General features: G+C 50.6%; 1 protein-coding gene across 1 annotated transcript in view; it reads right to left on the reverse strand.

Annotated features, from left to right (window-relative positions):
- Nucleotides 1-19,272, reverse strand: part of LOC101931954 (butyrophilin subfamily 1 member A1) — a 59,414-nt gene that overhangs the window by 5,063 nt on the left and 35,079 nt on the right. Inside the window, 6 exon segments of the mRNA XM_065565096.1 lie at nucleotides 4,417-4,443; nucleotides 4,547-4,567; nucleotides 8,509-8,529; nucleotides 11,077-11,109; nucleotides 11,343-11,375; nucleotides 17,436-17,552. Of these exon segments, the coding sequence (XP_065421168.1) occupies nucleotides 4,417-4,443; nucleotides 4,547-4,567; nucleotides 8,509-8,529; nucleotides 11,077-11,109; nucleotides 11,343-11,375; nucleotides 17,436-17,552 (252 nt within the window).

Here is a 19,272-nt window from a genome sequence, read left to right on the forward strand (position 1 = left end):
CTCACATCACCCATTCTCCCCGAGCCACCACCCTCACACCACCTCTTCCCCCCAACACACTGACCCCCTGGTTGCTCCTCTCGGCCCTCTCCCCCCTCACCCTTACAGCTGGTAAAAAGTGGGAGGGAATAGCCCTCCCATTGGTAAAAGTGATTGGCCATGGCCCCTGGTCCCACTCTTCCAGTGCCCCTTACTCAACCCCCCCCCCCAACCCCAGGAGGAGAGGGGCCCTTGGGGAAGTGTCAGTGAGTTCAGTGCTGGGGGTACAAGTGGGGTTTACACCCTGACTGCTGGAACTCTGTGTATTGAGGGTACGAGGACGTCACAGCAGCCGTGTGAGCCCCCCACTGTCCTGCCAACATGGCTCAGCCCTGACACCTGCTGGAGCCTCTCCCTGGGGAGGAATCATCCTTGAGGCCCATTCAGCTCTTGGCCTCCCAGCGGAGGTGGCCGGTGAGGCTGCCGTTAATGTGAGTTACGATGTGAGCTCCTGTCTGCTGGGAACCGGACTCTCAGCCTGGGCTGAGATCGGTGACTGGGGAGTGAAAGGCCCCAGCTGCAGGGCCAGCTCCAGGGTTTTTGCCGCCCCAAGCAGCCAAAAAAAAAAAAAAAAGCCGCGATCGCAATCTGCGGCACTTCCGCCACGACTCTACTGCTGCCGCTTCTTCGGCGGCAGGTCCTTCCCCCCGAGAGGGAGTGAGGGACCCGCCACCGAATTACCGCCGAAGAGCCGGACGTACCGCCCCCTTCCATGTGCCGCCCCAAGCACCAGCTGCTACGCTGGTGCCTGGAGCCGGCCCTGCCCAGCTGCCCTCACTGTCCCCCTGAGCCAGCCCAGCGCCGCCAGCCATTCAGTGCAGGAACAGTGATGCTCACACTTGGTGACAGAGCCAGTGCCCCCAGCTGGAAAGACGAGGGTCTGTCCAAGGAGCAATGGGCACAATCTGCAGCAAGGGAGGTTGAGGCTGGAGATGAAGAAACACTTTCTAACTCTCAGGGCAGTGAAGCTCTGGACCCAGCTCCAAGGGAGGTTGTGGGATCCCCGTCACTGGAGGTTTATAAGAACAGGTTGGACAAACCCCTGCCAGGGATAGTCTAGTCCCTGACCCAGCCTGGGGGGCTGGACTAGGTGACCTCTCGAGGTCCCTTCCAGCCCTGCATTGCTCTGTTTCTAGGTTACAGCTGTTCTGGAGCTGGGCCCAGGGTCCTGGGGACTCTAGCGTGGTGTGTGTCACATGGCAGAGTTAACACTGTTAGTGACTATGGCAGCTGGCAGCTCAGCGTCCCTGCCAGGGGCCTGGGCTGGCACATGGCTGCCTGTACCTGGCTCAGCAAGGGGTTACTGGGCCGTGTAGACAGGACCTAGGGCTGGCACCTGTCCATAGGGTTGCCAGGCGTCCGGTTTTTGATTGGAATGCCTGGTCGAAAAGGGACCCTGGTGGCTCCGGTTGTCACCGCCTACTGGGACGTTAAAAGTCTGGTCAGTGGCGCAGTGGGGGCCCGGGGCTAAGGCAGGCTCCCTGCCTGCCCTAGCTCTGTGCGGCTCCTGGAAGCGGCCGCCAATTTACTTCCCTGGAGTTTGAAACTTTTCTAGCAGAGAGGAAAATTTTACACAGAAGGTCATCCCTATATTACCCTCAAGCCAATGGGGAAATCGAATGGTTTAACAGAAGTTTGAAAGAGAGTTTGCAAATGGCTAAACTGGAAGGGCAATTGTGGATACCCTTCACTACCGATTTCTTGCAAGCATATCGGGCTACACAACATGCCACAATGCAAAGATCATCCGCAGAGTTACGACATGGGAAACAGATGAATACTAAACTGAACACTGCTGGATTGTTAAAGGCACGACCTGAGGCCCCAACCGAGGATGATGTGAAAAAAACATTTGAACGGAACCAAGCAACGTCTAAGGCTTTCACAGACAAGCGGCGGGGTGTTAAGGAACCAAAGTTTGAGTGTGGTTCCTTCGTTAGAATACGAAAACCTGGAATTTTACGCAAAGAGGACCATAAATTCACAGCTCCTCTTAAAATCATAGAGAAGAAGGGACCTTACATCTATCGACTTTCTGATGGGCGGGTATGGAATGCTTCTTATCTTGCACCTGCCTATGCACCAAGAGGAGATTATGCCAGTCTGCATTGGATGACTTCACAGTAGAACCAACACAACAAGACATTGCACTGGAACCGGGGCTTGAGAGATGGTCTATCAGACCCAGACGACCACCTGTCTGGACTAGAGATTATGTTATGTAGTATCTACAGTGTTTTCAGTGTAATATTTCTGCCAACAGTATAATGTCTTGTTTCCTATTTGTTCCTGTGGTTAGAACACCAATGTTTATTTTAATTGGGAGAGTTTCTTGAGAGGAGGGAATGTGGTGTTTAGATGTTGTTTGTAATTATTAGAACTGGGAGCACTGGCTGTTGGGAGTCTGAAAGGACAGAAAACAGGAAGGAGGGGGGAGGAGTTGAGGAGGCTGAGAGATAACTACCGAGGGTGCAGCAGCAGCTTGGTAAAGAGGTTTCCACTTTAAAAATAAAGTCCTGTTGAAGTTTGTTAGTACCTTGCCTGGTCACTACAACACCACGGTAAGTGCTGCCGGGACCCTGAACCCCCTCACGCACTCCCTCCCACACCCCGAACCCACTGCCCCAGCCCGGAGTCCCCTCCCGCACTCAAGCTCCCTCCTGGAGCCCACACCACTCATTCCCACCAACACCCCAACACCCCAACACCCTGCCCCAGCCCGGAGCCCCCTCCTTCACCCCAAACCCCTCATCCCCAGCCCCACCCCAGAGCCCACACCCCCAACCTGAGCCCTCATCACCTCCCGCACCCCAAAACCCTGCCCCAGCCTGGAGCCCCCTCCTTCACCCCAAACCCCTCATCCCTGGCCCCACCCCAGAGCCCACACCCCCAGCCGGAGCCCTAACCCCCCTCCTGCACCCCAAACCCCTGCCCCAGCCCAGTGAAAGTGACTGAAGGTGGGGAAGAGCCAGCGACAGAGGGAGGGAGGATGGAGTGGGCCTCGGAGAAGGGGAAGGGCAGGGCCTCAGGGCAGGGGTGTTCGGTTTTGTGAGATTAGAAAATTGGTAACCCGACCTGTCCAGGTTTTCCCAGGATTGTCCCTTTGTCCATGTCACTCTCCTGGGAAATCTGTGAGTCTGCCCAGGACATGACAAGTCCCAGGTGTGTCGGTGGCAGTAGCGGGGGCTGCGAGGTGTTGGTGACTATACAAAGGCAGCTCTGGTATAGGTGCCACGGGACTCTCTGTTGCTTTTTACAGATCCAGACTAACACGGCTACCCCTCTGATACTGGATATAGAGTGTCTGGGAGCTGCAGACAGGGGGCAGCTTGGAGCAGTGAGTGAGATCCGGAGCTCAGGGCCAGCAGGGCCCAGTCAACACTGTGCAGGTACCAGCTGTGGGAGTCACCGCCAGGGGCAGTGAGGTAGATCTGGTACCATGTCCCGCTGGGTGAGGTTGGTATTTGGGGCAGTCCAGGAGCAGGAGCCTCTGGGGGCTGGTGCCCTCTCCCAGGATTCGGATGGGGAGACAGTGCCCGGGTGAGGGGACAGGTGGTGTACATGAAGCAGGCAGATTTCCTGTTTTGTTGCACCTCAGAGGTGGTGTCCCTAACAGGAACCCCAGTGTTGTTTGTGTAACTGCCCTGGGTGCCCCCCTCCCTCCCAGCTCTATGTGGTAGGATACCCCAGAGTGCATGGACCCCTGGGCCAGTGGTGCTGCAATGTGTGTGCATGTCCCCTGGGCTCCCTGATCCCTGCTGGAGCTGCCCAGACTCTCCCAGCATGCACCAGGGCGTGCACACAGTCAGGCAGCAGGCTGGGAGCAAACACACACACACAGTTCAGCTGTGAGGTCGAAAAGCTGCCGCGTGGGCACAATTTGTTGCAACTGGGTCAGGGGAGCGTCACAAGCTGGTTATAAAAACCTGTCTGCCCTTGCAGTGGGGACAGGGCCTCACTCACCCCAAATCCAGACACGGAACAGCTCCTGTCTGGTCCTGTTACGCTAGAAGGAAATTGTGGGCTAAAGCCCGGTCTGAGCATAGAAACCCTGCTGCTGGGAAGAGAGAGCTGAACAGTTCAGTGCAAATGAGGCCAGATAAGAATGTCCATCCTGCAGAGCCCAGGTACCGCCCTGGAAAGGTGACACCAGGGAGCAGTATTCCCTCACCAATCAGCCCTTTCCAAAAGGGGGCATGTCCCTGCTCTGCAATAAACCTGGGGTTTTGCCTGCCCCTTTCCATCCACCCCAGTGATATTGCTGTTTCTAGCCTATTGAATGTCATAGGAAAATGCTTTGTGCAAGGAAAGGAGCAGAGAGCTCCCAGGGGGAGGTGGGTCTCAGCATGGATAAAATATCAGCGGTATGTACAGTACCTGCATAGAGCTGGGCACTTCTCCACCCTGCAACCAAACACAGACAGAGGGGTGAGAACATCCCTGAACACCGACACGCTGAGCAGGAGACAATGTCACACAGGGTGATACTAGGGGGAATGGAACTTACTGAGCTCAGCCTGGAGTTTGTCTAAAAATAAAACAAAGAGAAATGAGTCAATATCACATAAAATGACCAGATGTCCTGATTTTATAGGGACAGTCCCGATATTTGGGGCTTTGTCTTATATAGGCGCCTATTACCCCCCATCCCCTGTCCTGATTTTTCACACTTGCTCTCTGGGCACCCTAAATTATCACATTATCTGGCAGAAGAGAAGTGAGTCAAAAAGACTTTAAAGCAGGGAAGTTACAATCCTTAGACTCAGCCCAGAGGCTACGTCAGCAACCAGAGCCTGGCACCTCCTGAGCAGCGAAGGAATTAGCAAGGGGAGGAATATTGTAACCCCACCTGGCCAGGTGCAAGAGGTGTTAGAGCCAAACAGGGATCCCTCAGCAAGTGGAAAATATTAACCCTGTGATGTCAGCAGAAAGGAGCATGCAGTACATCGGGTGAAGTGCATGATGGGAATTAGGAGGCTAAATGGAATTAGCAGAGTGAACAGCCAGAGATATAAAACATATACCAGGGAATTATTTCAGTCCAGCAGAATCAGGAAGCCTGTGAGAGAATCGATGGGTCCCCTGGATCAGCAGGGGGGAAAGGGAGCAATTGGGAAGGGTAAGGACAATGCTGAGAGACGGGCTGATTTCTTTGCATCAATTTTCACCCCAGAGAATGTTGGGGAGGGACCTGCCCTGGAGCTGCTCTGTTCATGAACTGAATATCAGGGATTGAGGAGTGAAGAGGAGATATTGGAACAACTGATAAGTTAAAGAGCCAGCAGCCACCAAGAGCAGTGTAGATCCCTGCCAGGTGCCAAACGCCCAAGAGTTCTGAAATGACGTCAGAGCGATATGGCTGAGCTGCTAACAATCATACGCATCACTCATTAAAATCAGCTACACTTCCGGAGATTCAGAGGGTTGGGAATGTTGTCCCCAGCTTTAAAAATTTGGCCGGAGTAATTCTGAGTGTTACGGCCCAGTGAGCCTTACGTCAAGGCCTGGTAAACTGGCTGAAACAAGAACTAAACCAGAATTCTAAATCAGCTGTATGAGAATGGTGGGGAAAAGTCCAACTAGCACAGCTGGAAAAGAAAACTGGGGGTATGTCTACACTTAAACCCCTACAGCAGTGCAGCTGCACCACTGCTGCTGTGGGGCTTCAGCATCGACACTCCCTATGCTGAGGGTGGGGATTCTCCCATCGTCACAGGTAACCTACCTCCCCCAGAGTCAGTAGCTAGATTCATTCTTCCGTCGACCTAGCACTGTCTACACCAGGCGTTAGCTTGGTAATTATAAACTACATCTCTCAGGGGTGTGGATTCAGACTTCAGAAAAATATAGCTATGCCAATATAAATTCCTAGAATAGACTAGGTTGTGTCTCACTAATCTATTCAATGCCAGTGAGTATGTCAGAACAGTATGACACAAAGGAGAACCCAATGGCATAATTGATGATGGCATAAAAGACTTTGAAAGAGTTCCTCACAAAAGGTTATTAAGGAAACTAAGGCTGTCCACACTACCACTTATGTCTGCAAAACTTATGTCACCTGAATAGGCGGGTAGAAATCGATCTCTCGGGGATCGAATTATCGCGTCTCGTTGGGACGTGACAATCGATCCCCGAATTGACACTCTTACTCCACCAGTAGAGGTGGGAGTAAGCGCCGTCGACGGGGAGCCATGGAGGTCAATTTTGCCGCCGTTCTCACAGCGGGGTAAGTCGGCTCTGATACGTCGAATTCAGCTACGCTATTCGCATAGCTGAATTTGAGTATCTTAAATCGACCCCCCCCTGTAGTGAAGACCTGCCCTCAGAGGTGTGAATATTCCACCCCCTGAGCAAAATAAGTTACACTGACATAAGTGTTAGTGTGCACAGTGCTATGCCGGTGGGAGAAACTCTCCTGCCCACATAGCTACCACCGCCCGCTGGAGGTGAATCATTATGCCGATGGGAGAACTCTCTCCCGTCGGTTCAGAGTGGCTCCACTAGAGATCTTACAGTGGTGCGGCTGCATCGGTACAGCTGTAGCGTTAGAAGCTCTGTAGTGCAGACATAGCCAAAGTCTTCATGGGGTGAGGGGTAAAGTATTGTCCTGGATTAAAAACCCACTAAATGAGAGAAAACAAAGAGCAGGAATAAATGGTCAATTTTCATATGGAAAAAGGTTAGCAGTGGGGTGCCTCAAAGTCATGTATTAGGACTGGTGTTTAGTTTATTTCAGCGGTTCTCAAACTGTGGGTCAGGGCTGGTTTAGACTTGCTGGGGTCTGGGGCTGAAGTCTGAGCCTCACCACTCGGGGCTGAAGCTGAAGCCTGAGGGCTTCAGCCCTGGGCACTGGGGCTCAGATTACAGGCCCCCGTCTGGGACGGAAGCCCTTGGGCTTCAGCTTTGGCCCTGGCCCCCCACCCAGGGGGTGGGGCTCAGGCAGGCTCAGGCTTCGTTCCCCCATCCTGGGGTCATTTTTGTTGTCAGAAGGGGGTTGCGGTGCAATGAAGTTTGAGAACCCCTGTGCTATTTATCAGTGACTTGGAAAGGATAAGTCCTAAAGTGGCAAAATTTGCAGATGATAAACAATGATTTAGGTTACCAAAGAAGTCTGAGTTATTTCAGAGGGACCAAGTTTGAACAACATGATGGTTGATGAAATTCAGTGATGATCAATGTGAGGTAATGCACATTACACGAATAATTAGACCTAGGCATGCAGGTTATTGGCTTTAAAATACTCAGGAAAAAGACTTGGGCATCACTGTGGACACCTCTGTGAAGAGCTCTGCTCAATGTGCAGCGGTATTTAAAGAATGAATGTCAAGATGCACAAAGAACAGGAATGAAAATCACACTTATATACATCCTCACCTGTACTGGTCGCCCTATCTCAGAAAGGATGTTACTGAGACGGGCAATAATAATGATTAGAGCCCTGAAGGCAAAGCCATATAAAAAGTGGTTGAAAGAGATGGGACATTTTAGTTTCGATAGGAGACTTGACAGAGAAATAGAAAACAGTGAGTGGGAGAGAGAGAAATTGGGTTCTCAGCCCTACCTTCCCTCCTACTACTAGAACAAGAGGATACTCAACTAAATTGAAAGGTAGCAAATTTCAAACTATAAGAGGAAATAATATGGTTTACATGATGCATAATTAGCCCGTGGACCTCCTTGCCACAAGATAGCATTGAGGTCAAGAGTTTAACAGAAATAAAATTAAAGGACATTTATATGGCTAATCAGAACATGCAGTTTTACAGTGAGTAGGGTTAAAACAAAACGGACAAGCAATCAAAAACCCCAAATAGACATAGGATTCAGAAAGGCCCATGAACTGATAGAGAAATGAAAATATCCAGAGTTGTGATAATTTTCAAAAACACAAGCATTCTGGAAGGAAGAGAAACCCCCTCCAGCTTCAGGGCACAAACCAAAACACTGACGGGGGTCAGGAGGAATTCAAGGGAACTCTCCCTGGGAGCAGATTACTCTATCATTGGGGTGAAGGGACTGGGTGGGAGGGGGGTGGAGCCCACAACCAATGGCACAGGAGAACAGATGCGCAGAGTGACAGTGTAGCAAGCAGCATGAGGACATCATCAGCCACCATGTCCCTGCCATCTTCTGCCTGACAGATCACACCGCGAGTGCTAACGACTACAGCCAGCTCACAGCCTGGGCACAGTGCTGGCTACACGCATAGTGAACCAAACCCGCTCCCTCCCCCAGCTGTGTGGGAGCAATAAACCCCTGTGAGTTCAGTGAGTGGGGTTTGGGTCTGTTCATTCCGTGTCCCGAGTGTGAGGGACAAGGAGCCGAGCTTCTCTGTGCACCACACAAACCAAACTGACTTTCTGTTTACAGTGCAAGCTCTCAATACCTGCATCAGGGGTCTATGAAACTTGTTGCAAAGTTTGAGATTCCCCTCCCCTCCCATTGCAATGAACAAAGGGACTTTACCTTTCTCTGCATGATGCGCCGCTGGAAGTGAAGAACAGGAGAGGTGGGTTACAAGGTAGAAGATTTATCTATAAGTATTGCAAACTCATAGGAGTCATTTTTCTACTGGTAGAAAGTAGAACACACACAGGGGGGCTCTGCCTCTAGCTATTCCCACTGCCAGCGTTATACTGGGGACACAAGGCCTCGTGCAGGTAAAACGCTGAGTAAATGGCTGTCTCCTTTCCCCTCTGGCTGAGGCCCCACACTGAACTCGATGGTGTTTCTATCTGTCTGGAATGGGATCACTTTTCATAACCACGTCCAATCAATTGCAGCGTTACAAGGCATGTTCTAGCTATCAATGGGCAGACCCCTCCGGATTTTGGTGAAAACTGGAAATTGGTAACAGCCTGATTTCCACTTAACTCACCGTTTGATCCCTTAGGATACAGGCTGGGGCAGTGACCTCAGGGTTAGGGTTTAAGGTGAGGGCGACTGTGGCTTTTACCACAAACTCCACATCCCCAGATCCTGGGTGCTCTGGATGCCAAAGCAGCCCCCTCTGTAACTCAGGGCTTGTCTGCATGGGAAGGTTACACCAGTACATGGTAAGGTGGGAATTTAAACCGCTCTTGTTACACCGGTATAACGCCCATGTCAGCGCTGTTATTCCGTAATGAGAGTGAGTTTTTCTAGTTTAGCTTATACCTTTAGTTCCAGCAGCCTTTCCCTGGGTGCATATGGGCAGCAGCACGGCCCAGAATCTCTGCAGGTCTGTGCACTGTGGCTCCGCCCTGACATATCCCTCTTGTTCCCAGTCCCTTCTCCCAGACACCCCTACAATAGGGTTTGTAAGTGGGTCCTCAGAGGGCAGCCTGCAGCTGTTCTCTGCACTGCCTGCACTGGAGGAATCCTCCCCCAGCTGGATACAGGCCTTCTGGAGCCCTTTTATGCTGCTCTGGTCCTTTTACTAACATAACGGCGTTGAGATGGGAGTGAAAAATCTCACCCTCCATGTATTAAAACGTGCCCAGCCTTTCTGGGTATGAAGGTAGCATTGAGCAAGTGACCTGGGTGTAAGCAGTGCTCTAGCCCAGTGCGATCTGCCTGAGTCTGCAGGCAGCGCTCTTTGCTGCTCACACTCAGCACAATGGGGTTGGGATGGTGACACTTAAACCTGATCCATGACAATTTAATTGTCACCATTTGCAATTAGCTCACTGCTGATTATTTTAACAGAAATATCCAACTTCTGTGCTTCTCCCTCACAGCTGGATGAAAGGGCAGATACTGGGGAGAGGGGCACTGGGGCAGCTACCTGTCTTCAAAGGTTGTTTGGGTGAGGAACAGTGAATTCAAGCCCCCCCCCCACCTCCATCCAAATACAGGGTGACTTCTGTGCAGGGTAAAACAGGGCGGGAAGAGAGAAGATACATTCCGCCTCCTTCCTCCCAGTATCAAATGTCTCCTTGATACCAGAACACACACACACACACACACACACACACACACACACACACACACACAGTCACTGAGAGTGAAATCCTGTCCCTTCTCATGTTACATGGCCATGAAAAGCCAGGACATGGGGGAGGGTGGGAGGGGATCCCATGTGTGGGATTCTGTTAAACACTGGACACGTCTAACAGTCCCCAGCAATAACCCTGGCCCCTGGCCCAGCTTGTCTAGGGCGACTCAGGGCCTGGGCTCAGGGTGTTGTGTCTGTAATTTCCATGGGGTTTTAGGACAATTGGCCCCTTCCCCTTCAGAGCCCGTCTGTGTCAGCACAAGCAGCCCTGAGCTCACTGCTTGGGCTCTGGTGACAAGTCGGAGACATTCCCCATCACCCATTCAAACACCAGCACGTTATTTGTAATTGTTCCAACCCACATGTGTTTTGTACTTTCTCCACAACACACGTGTAGCCCCCTCCCACCCCATCTGAATTGTCTCTGTGCAAATACCTTCCCCCCACCACCCCTGCTGAAATGGGGGCTCTGCTCATTTCCCACCCATCCCCCCATTGCTCTGCTGTGCCCCCACTTCAGGTGCTGCAGCCCACTCAGTCCATAGCCGCAGCCTGAGCCATCACTTCCCATGGGCCTCCAGGCACAGCCGGGTCCCCAGGGCAAGGGAGGGAATCCCCGTCCTGTGATGATCTTTACACTAAGGCTTTGTCTTACTGGCAACTGAATGACAAAACTTCTGTAGTTCAGAGTTGTTAAAAAACACACACACACGAAAGACAAACGTTTTGCCAGCGAAAAACGTTGGTGTGAGCAACGCTTTGTCTGCAGGAGAGCTCTCCTGCTGATAAAGCTAAGGCCGCTCATTAGGGGTGGAAGATTTTTGGCCGTGGGAGAGCTCTCTCCCACCGACAAACAGCGGCTACACTACGCGCCTTTTAGCGGCATGGCTGTGTCGTTAAAAGCTGTGTAGTGTGGACAAAGCCTAAGTCAAAGCCTCCTTTTAGCTTCATTCCAAATGTCTCATCTGCCTGGTAATCTCCAGTTTACTGATCCGCCACATTTTTGGGAAACATTCTCATGTAATCTTTACGCCACCCCATTGGCCCCAGACACTGACCCTTCTCGCTTTACAGTTCAGATCACAGCATTTCTAGGGCAGTGGTTTTCAACCTTTTTTTCATTTGCAGACGCCTACAAAATTTTGAATGGTGGTTCAGACCCCTTTGGAAATGTTAGACATAGTCTGCAAACCTGATGGGGTCTGTGGTTCACAGGTTGAAAACCACTGCTCTGGGGGGAGAAGAGGGGGAGAGGTGAGAGTCCCCTGTCACATTTATGGGAATAACCCTTACATCAGTTAATGTAACTGGCCCAGACACTGACCTTTCTCTCGCTCCAGTTCAGATCGCAGCGTCTCTAGGGGGAGAAAAGAGGGAGAGGTGAGATTTCATTCCATCATGTTTATGGTGAAGTTCCTGTTATTGTTTATGAAGCTCTGCTGTAGTTATGCAATAGAGAAACTAATGGAGAGACACTAATAGGTTCATCTGTGACGGTCCGTGCACCCCCTTCCTAGGCCAGCTCCTGAGTTTGTGGGTGGTGCCTGTCCCCTGATCCTAGTGACACATGGGAATAGCTCCCTGTAAGGCCTATTAGTTGGGTGGTTCCCTAGCTAAGAATAGGGTGGAGGTGTCTTTCTTTAGCTGGGTGCTCAGGTCAGCATGAGCCAGGGAGGGGGGTGTGGATGGGCCCCTACAGGCATCGCCTCTAAGATCAGCTCTTTCCCACGTGGAGCTCATCCATTTGGTGTCAGCCCTGGGTACCAACACTGCTGGAAATGGAGGTCGCGTCATGTCTGCCAGTCACTGCTGAGCACAGCCTGAGCGAGAGCATCTTGTGCCCAGTGTGAGCAGCGTCTCAGACCAGCCGTGCAAATCCTGAGTGTGTTTGTGTTATTACAGCATCCCAGCCACAGCTCACCAGTGCAGCTGGTGCGGAGAATTCTCTAAAAGGCCCAGGGAACAAGGCAGTGACAGTTGATTGTTTCGTGTTTGGAAATGAGCCCAGCATAGCTCTCTCTGGGCACACAGACAAACTTTACATACAACTCAAAATGAGTGAATCCCTGTCACCTAAATGTGGACTCGACCCACATAATGTATCTGTTAAAGCCAGGAACTAACCAATTCACACCTAGTGGTGACAGTTCTGAAGGTACAATACCCCGTTCCAACTTTCACAAGTAAACAGCACAGCTCCTCTCTGCTTCTCTGAATTACCTGCTTCCATCCCACTGGGAAATCATTTGAACAGACATTTCCCCTTCCCAATTCTTCCAACACTTGCAAATTTCTACATAAAGTTCACAGCTCTTCAGGCAAGAAAACCCTCTGGGTGGGACTTTCACAGCAGCCTTGCAGGTTTGCACACTCGGTGCCCATTCATTTAAACAAAAATTTAGCATTCAGACCCCTTTGGCAGCTTTGAAACCCTCAGCTCCCTATACACTCACAGATCACTGAAGGCCAATATCTCCCCTTTGTGACCAGAGAAAAAACTACAGCTGAGCACTTCTACTACAATAGAAAGTTCACTGCCCTGGTCCTGTAGCAGGATCTCAGGCTGAGCAAGGCCTGGTCTACACTCGGAGTTTATCTCGAATTTAGCAGCGTTAATCCAAATTAACCCTGCACCCGTCCACACAACGAAGCCCTTTACTTCGATGTAAAGGGCACTTAATATCGATATCTGTACTCCTCCCCGACGAGGGGAGTAGCGCTGAAATCGGTATTGCCATTTCGAATTAGGGTTAGTGTGGCCGCAATTCAACGGTATTGGCCTCCGGGAGCTATCCCACAGTGCACCATTGTGACAGCTCTGGACAGCAATCTGAACTCGGATGCACTGGCCAGGTAGACAGGAAAAGCCCCGTGAACTTTTGAATTTCATTTCCTGTTTGCCCAGCATAGAGAGCACAGGTGACCATGCAGAGCTCATCAGCACAGGTAACCATGCAGTCCGAGAATCGAAAAAGAGAACCAGCGTGGACCATACAGGAGGTTCTGGATCTGATCGCCATATGGGGAGAGGATTCTGTGCTAGCAGAACTTCGTTCCAAAAGACGGAATGCCAAAACATTTGAAAAAATCTCCAAGGGCATGATGGAGAAAGGCCACAATAGGGACTCACTACAGTTCCGCGTGAAAGTTAAGGAGCTCAGACAAGCGTATCAAAAAACAAAGAAGGCAAACGGTCGCTCCGGGTCACAGCCGCAGACATGACACTTCTACGCTGAGGTGCATGCAATTCTAGAGGGGGCCGCCACCACTACTCCACCTCTGACCGTGGATTCCGAGGCAGGGGTAATCTCAGCCATACCTGAGGATTCTGCGGACGGGGAAGAGGAGGAGGAGGAGGAGGATGACGATGAGCTTGTGGAGAGCACCCAACACTCCGTTCTCCCCAACAGCCAGGATCTTTTTCTCAGCCTGACTGAAGCACCCTCCCAACCCCCAGACAATGAGGCCATGGAAGGGACCTCCGGTGAGTGTACCTTTGTAAATATAAAACATTGTTTAAAAGCAAGCGTTTTTTAATGATTAATTTGCCCTGAGGACTTGGGATGCATTTGCGGCCAGTACAGCTACTGGAAAAGTCTGTTAACGTGTCTGGGGATGGAGCGGAAATCCTCCAGGGACATCTCCATGAAGCTCTCCTGGAGGTACTCCAAAAGCCTTGCCACAAGGTTTCTTGGCAGTGCAGCCTTATTCCGTCCTCCATGGTAGGACACTTGACCACGCCATGCTAGTAGCAAGTAATCTGGTATCATTGCATGACAAAGCCTGGCAGCGTATGGTCCCGGTGTTTGCTGGCATTCAAGCAACATCCGTTCTTTATCTCGCTGTGTTATCCTAAGGAGAGTGATATCGTTCATGGTAACCTGGTTGAAATACGGGAATTTAATAGGGGACAGAGGTGGCCGTTCCTACTGGGCTGTTTGCCTCTGGCTGAAAAGAAATCCTTCCCTGCAGTTTGCCAAGCGGGGGTGGGGGGGGAGGAAGGGGGATCATTGGCGCTGAGCTTTTCGCGTTTGGCTAGCAGGGATCTTCCCTGATACCAGCCGCACAGTGGGGGGAGGGCTAAAATGATGGGGGGGGGTTAGTTTGGTTTCTGCAGGGATCTTCCCTGATACCTGCCATACGGTGGGGGGAGGAGGGATAAAGCGATCATCCCAGAGAATTGGATGTGGGGGAATTAGTTTGGTTTCTGCTGCAGCTGCACGTTAAGAGGAAACCTGCAGCACTCAACGGGCTTTGCTTGGTATGTGGGAAAGGCGGGCGCTGCTTGTAGGAAAGCTGCAGAAGCCGAAAGACAATGGCTTACCATGGCCGCATGCAAGCTGAATTCTGTTGCCCGGAACTGCGTCTGTGCTCTCTAACACCAAAGCCGCAGGCACTCAATATTAATATGCAAAATGCGACCTTGTACCAAAATCACATGTACTATGTAATGTGAATAGTGTTGTTTACCGTGAAAGAATATAAGCCTTGTTCTGTAAAATGTATCTTTTAAAATACTTTACCTTTTTTCCCTCCCTCCCGCAACTGCAAATTTTTCAAGCCTCCTTCCTCCGTCCCGAAGGCTATCTCAGATAAGGCGCCGAGAGAAAAGGACGCGAGACGAAATGTTCTTGGAAATCATGGAATCCACCAGCAATGAAAGAGCTCATCTGAATGAGTGGAAGGACACGGTAGCAAAGTACAAGAAAGATGCCAGTGAACGTGAGGCCATGAGGGACGCTCGAGATGAGAGGAGGGACGCTCGAGATGAGAGGAGGGACGCTCAAGATGAGAGGTGGCAGGCTGCAACGCTGGGGCTGCTGCGTGATCAAACAGACATGCTCCGGCGTCTGGTGGAGCTTCAGAAACGACAGCAGGAGCACAGAGTGCTACTGCAGCCGCTGTATAACCACCCTCCCCCCTCACCATGTTCCATAGCCTCCTCACCCAGACGTGTAAGAACGCGGGGGGGGGGGGGGGAAGCTCCGTGCACCATCCCACTCCACCCCAGAGGACAGCCCAACCAAAAGGCTGTCATTATATTGAACTTTTTTAGTGGCCTTTTCCTTCCCTCCTATCCTCTTTCCAAACCCCACCTGGACTACCTTGTCAGTTCTCTCCCTCTTTTTATAATCAATTAATAAAGAATTCATGATTTTTAAACGATAGTGACTTTATTTCCTTTGAAAGCAAGCTGGGATTGAAGGGGGAGGGTGGGTTGCTTACCGAGAAATAGTCAATCAAGGGGGTGGGTTTTCATCAAGGAGAAAAAAACAGAACTTTCACATGATAGCCTGGCTAGTCATGAAACTGGTTTTCAAAGCTTCCCTGATGCGCAGCACTTCCTGGTGTGCTCTAATCGCCCTGGTGTCTGGCTGCGCATAATCAGTGGCCAGGTGATTTGCCTCAGACTCCCACCCCACCATAAAGGTCTCCCCCTTACTCTCACAGAGATTGTGGAGCACACAGCAAGCAGCAATAACAATGGAAATATTGGTTTGGCTGAGGTCTGAGCGAGTCAGTAAAGTGCGCCAGCGACCTTTTAAACATCCAAATGCACATTCTACCACCATTCTGCACTTGCTCAGCCTGTAGTTGAACAGCTCCTGACTCCTGTCCAGGCTGCCTGTGTATGGCTTCATGAGCCATGGCATTAAGGGGTAGGTGGGGTCCCTAAGGATAACTATTGGCATTTCAACATCCCCAACGGTTATTTTCTGGTCTGGGAAGTAAGTCCCTTGCTGCAGCCGTTTAAACAGAGTAGTGTTCCTGAAGACGCGAGCGTCATGAACCCTTCCCGGCCAGCCCACGTTGATGTTGCTGAAACGTCCCTTGTGATCCACCAGTGCTTGCAGCACCATTGAAAAGTACCCCTTGCGGTTTATGTACTAGCTGCCCTGATGCTCCGGTGCCAAGATAGGGATATGGGTTCCGTCTATTGCCCCACCACAGTTAGGGAATCCCATTGCAGCAAAGCCATCCACTATGACCTGCACGTTTCCCGGAGTCACTACCTTTGGTAGCAGCAGCTCAGTGATTGCTTTGGCTACTTGCATCACAGCAGCCCCCACAGTAGATTTGCCCACTCCAAATTGATTCCCGACTGACCGGTAGCTGTCTGGCATTGCAAGCTTCCACAGGGCTATCTCCACTCGCTTCTCAACTGTGAGGGCTGCTCTCATCTTGGTATTCTGGCGCGTCAGGGCAGGGGAAAGCAAGTCACAAAGTTCCATGAAAGTGCCCTTACGCATGCGAAAGTTTCGCAGCCACTGGGAATCATCCCACACCTGCAACACTATGCGGTCCCACCAGTCTGTGCTTGTTTCCCGGGCCCAGAATCGGCGTTCCATGGCTAGAACCTGCCCCATTAACAGCATGATCTCCAAAGCGCCGGGGCCCGCGGTTTGATAGAATTCCGTGTCCATGTCCTCATCACTCTCGTCGCCGTGCTGCAGTCACTGCCTCCTCCTTGCCTGGTTTTGCAGGTTCTGGTTCAGCATAAACTGCACGGACGCGAGGTGTTTACAATGTTCATGACTGCTGTCTTGAGCTGAGCGGGCTCCATGCTTGCCGTGGTATGGCATCTGCACTGTTCACCCAGGAAAAAGGCGCGAAACAGTTGTCTGCCATTGCTTTCCCGGAGGGAGGGGGAGGATGTACCCAGAACCACCTGCGACAATGTTTTTGGCCCCATCAGGCATTGGGATCTCAACCCAGAATTCCAATGGGTGGAGGAGACTGCGGGAACTATGGGAAGCTATGGGATAGCTACCCACAGTGCAACGCTCCGGAAATCGACGCTAGCCTTGGTACATGGATGCACACCGCCGAATTAATGTGCTTAGTGTGGCTGCATACATTCGAATTTATACAATCTGTTGCCAAAAACCGGTTTCTGTAAAATCGGAATAATCCCGTAGTGTAGACATACCCCAAATCTTAGTGTAGCTAAATTGCTAACCTTTCCATTTGCACAGCCACTACTTCACCCATCCACAGCTCCTACTTGCAAGCACAGAGTAGGGGGCAGAATTGGGCCGTAATAAACCCCTCTTCTCCTACTTTGCTTTCTGTTTATCCTGCAAGCAGCCAAGTGCCATATGTTGGAGCTCCAAGCCCAGCTCACTGAGCCCCACATGGGTGTTTCAAACGGAGCCAGGCTGATCCCCATGGAACAGTTCAGAATCACTTTGACTGGGATCCCTGAGTGAGATCCAACAACCACTTGACACTTCTCGGTTCACATGTGAAGTCATAATTCATTCAGCTCCCCCCTCACCCTCAGCCCAGCTCCCATTGCCTGAAACTCCTCCAAACATTGAATCAAAGCCCCTCAATGCCTTTATCACTCCTTTTGGTTTTGTTTTTAAATGGCTCTGTCTCTCTCTCACCAAGTTCCCCCCTCTCGTTACTTCACCTTTCGCTCTGTGTTGCCTCCAGACGCAGTAACTGGCCAGGGGGATGAGAACAGCCAGGAGAGCCAGGATCACCCATAGAGTCACCATCCAGGGATTGACCTTCGGGAAAAACAGCTCTGCAAGAGAAAGTGCCATTGATTTGGGAGCAAACGCGCAGAATGAAGGCAGGACACTGTGATAATGGTGACTCTGTGACTAGTTAAAAGAGTCTCACAGGGAAATACACAGTGAGATGTGGCTCCTCTGTGCTTTATTATTTAAACCAATGAAAGTCCCAGCCTGGTTACTGAACATGGTTAATTAATGGGAGGGGGTGGGGGGGACTCTGCTATGCTACACCTACCTCCCACTGACATTAGTTCAAGCATTCCCCAGGTCAGGGTAGTCAGTAGGTGGACTGAGGGCCAAATTTTGGCTACCAGATGTTTTTGAATGGACCCTGGAATCTTTTTATTTATTTATTATTATCATTGTTATTTTTTTTTATTATTTTCACTGGAGTCTGGACTTTGACTACACCTTGACCAAGAAATTTGGACCTTGACAAACAATAATTGATTACCCCTGTCCTAGGCTGCTCTAAGTGATGCCAAGGCTGCATCCAGTGCAGACTGGCCCTCAGAATCAGAGAGTTGTGACCTGACACCCCCGACTCTCCTGTGCTCACTGGGGTTCAGTTACACAAGAGAGTCAGGCCCAAGATATGTTAATACAGAATTTTAATAAAAACAAAACTTGAGCCTGGAAATTTAGAGTAAAAATTCCTCTAGAGTCCTCTTCCCTGGGCCTTGGAGCAAAGGCTGACTAGAGAGTCCTTGTTAAGTGATTGGTGTATTGAAAACTGTAAAAATTATGAACTAACACTTTAAATACAGAGGAGTTTCTTGGTGCCGCTTGCAGGCTAGGGGGCTCTGTAGGGAGTGTGCATCTGGGTCCTCTGAAGTCACTCTGCAAAGAGCCAGCCTAGAGCAAGGTGCGCTGAGTTCTGGTTCTCTGCCTTAGGGAGCAGCCTGTTTTTTTTTTTCTCTCTGTATTTGGCTCTGGTGTGTTCTGGATTCTTAGAAATAAAGCAGTGTGACATTGCAGCCTTACAGGAAGAGTATTTATGTTTTGTTTTCAACTCTCGGTGTGTATGCCGTGAACACAACAGTCAGGTAATACTGGGCATATCATAGACTAACCAGCACTTTGAGATCTCAGATGAACAGTGCTTTACAAATGCAACATTTTTATTATGTAGATGAAATATTCGTTCGGTATTAACCAAGTTATTTGGCAGATAATACATAAAATCACAACCTTTTCCCCCTAAAAATTAAGATGCTCTTAGGTAAGATTTTGTTTCTGCATATTTTGGGCCTGAACTTTTATTGCTGGTATTTTCAGATGTAATCTAAGTAGCAATGCTCAGACCATACCCAGGGGTCTCTTCTGCTGTTTGGGAAAAATGACTTTTTTAGCCAGATTTTCATAAACACTCAGCACCCAGCAGCTCTCACTTAGAACAGAGGAGAATTCCCTCCCCCAGGCCTACTGACTGTGATGTTCAAGCACACACAGAGATGTTAGCTACAAACATAAATACTCCTGTTGGGAGATTGCAGAGTAACATGACTTTATTTCTTAGAATCCATAATCTTAACACACAAGAATAGGGTTACCATATTTGAACATTGAAAAAAGAGGACACTCCACGGGGCCCCGCCCCCGCCCCAACTCCGCCCCTTCCTGCCCCTTCCCCCACCCCCGCCCCTGCCCAACTCTGCCCCTTCCCTGCCCCCATTCCAACCCCTTCCCCAAAGTCCCTGCCCCAACTCCGCCCCCTCCCCTGAGCGC

The sequence above is a fragment of the Chrysemys picta genome, chromosome 12 (genome assembly GCF_011386835.1).
Source record: "Chrysemys picta bellii isolate R12L10 chromosome 12, ASM1138683v2, whole genome shotgun sequence".
NCBI lineage: Eukaryota > Metazoa > Chordata > Testudines > Emydidae > Chrysemys > Chrysemys picta.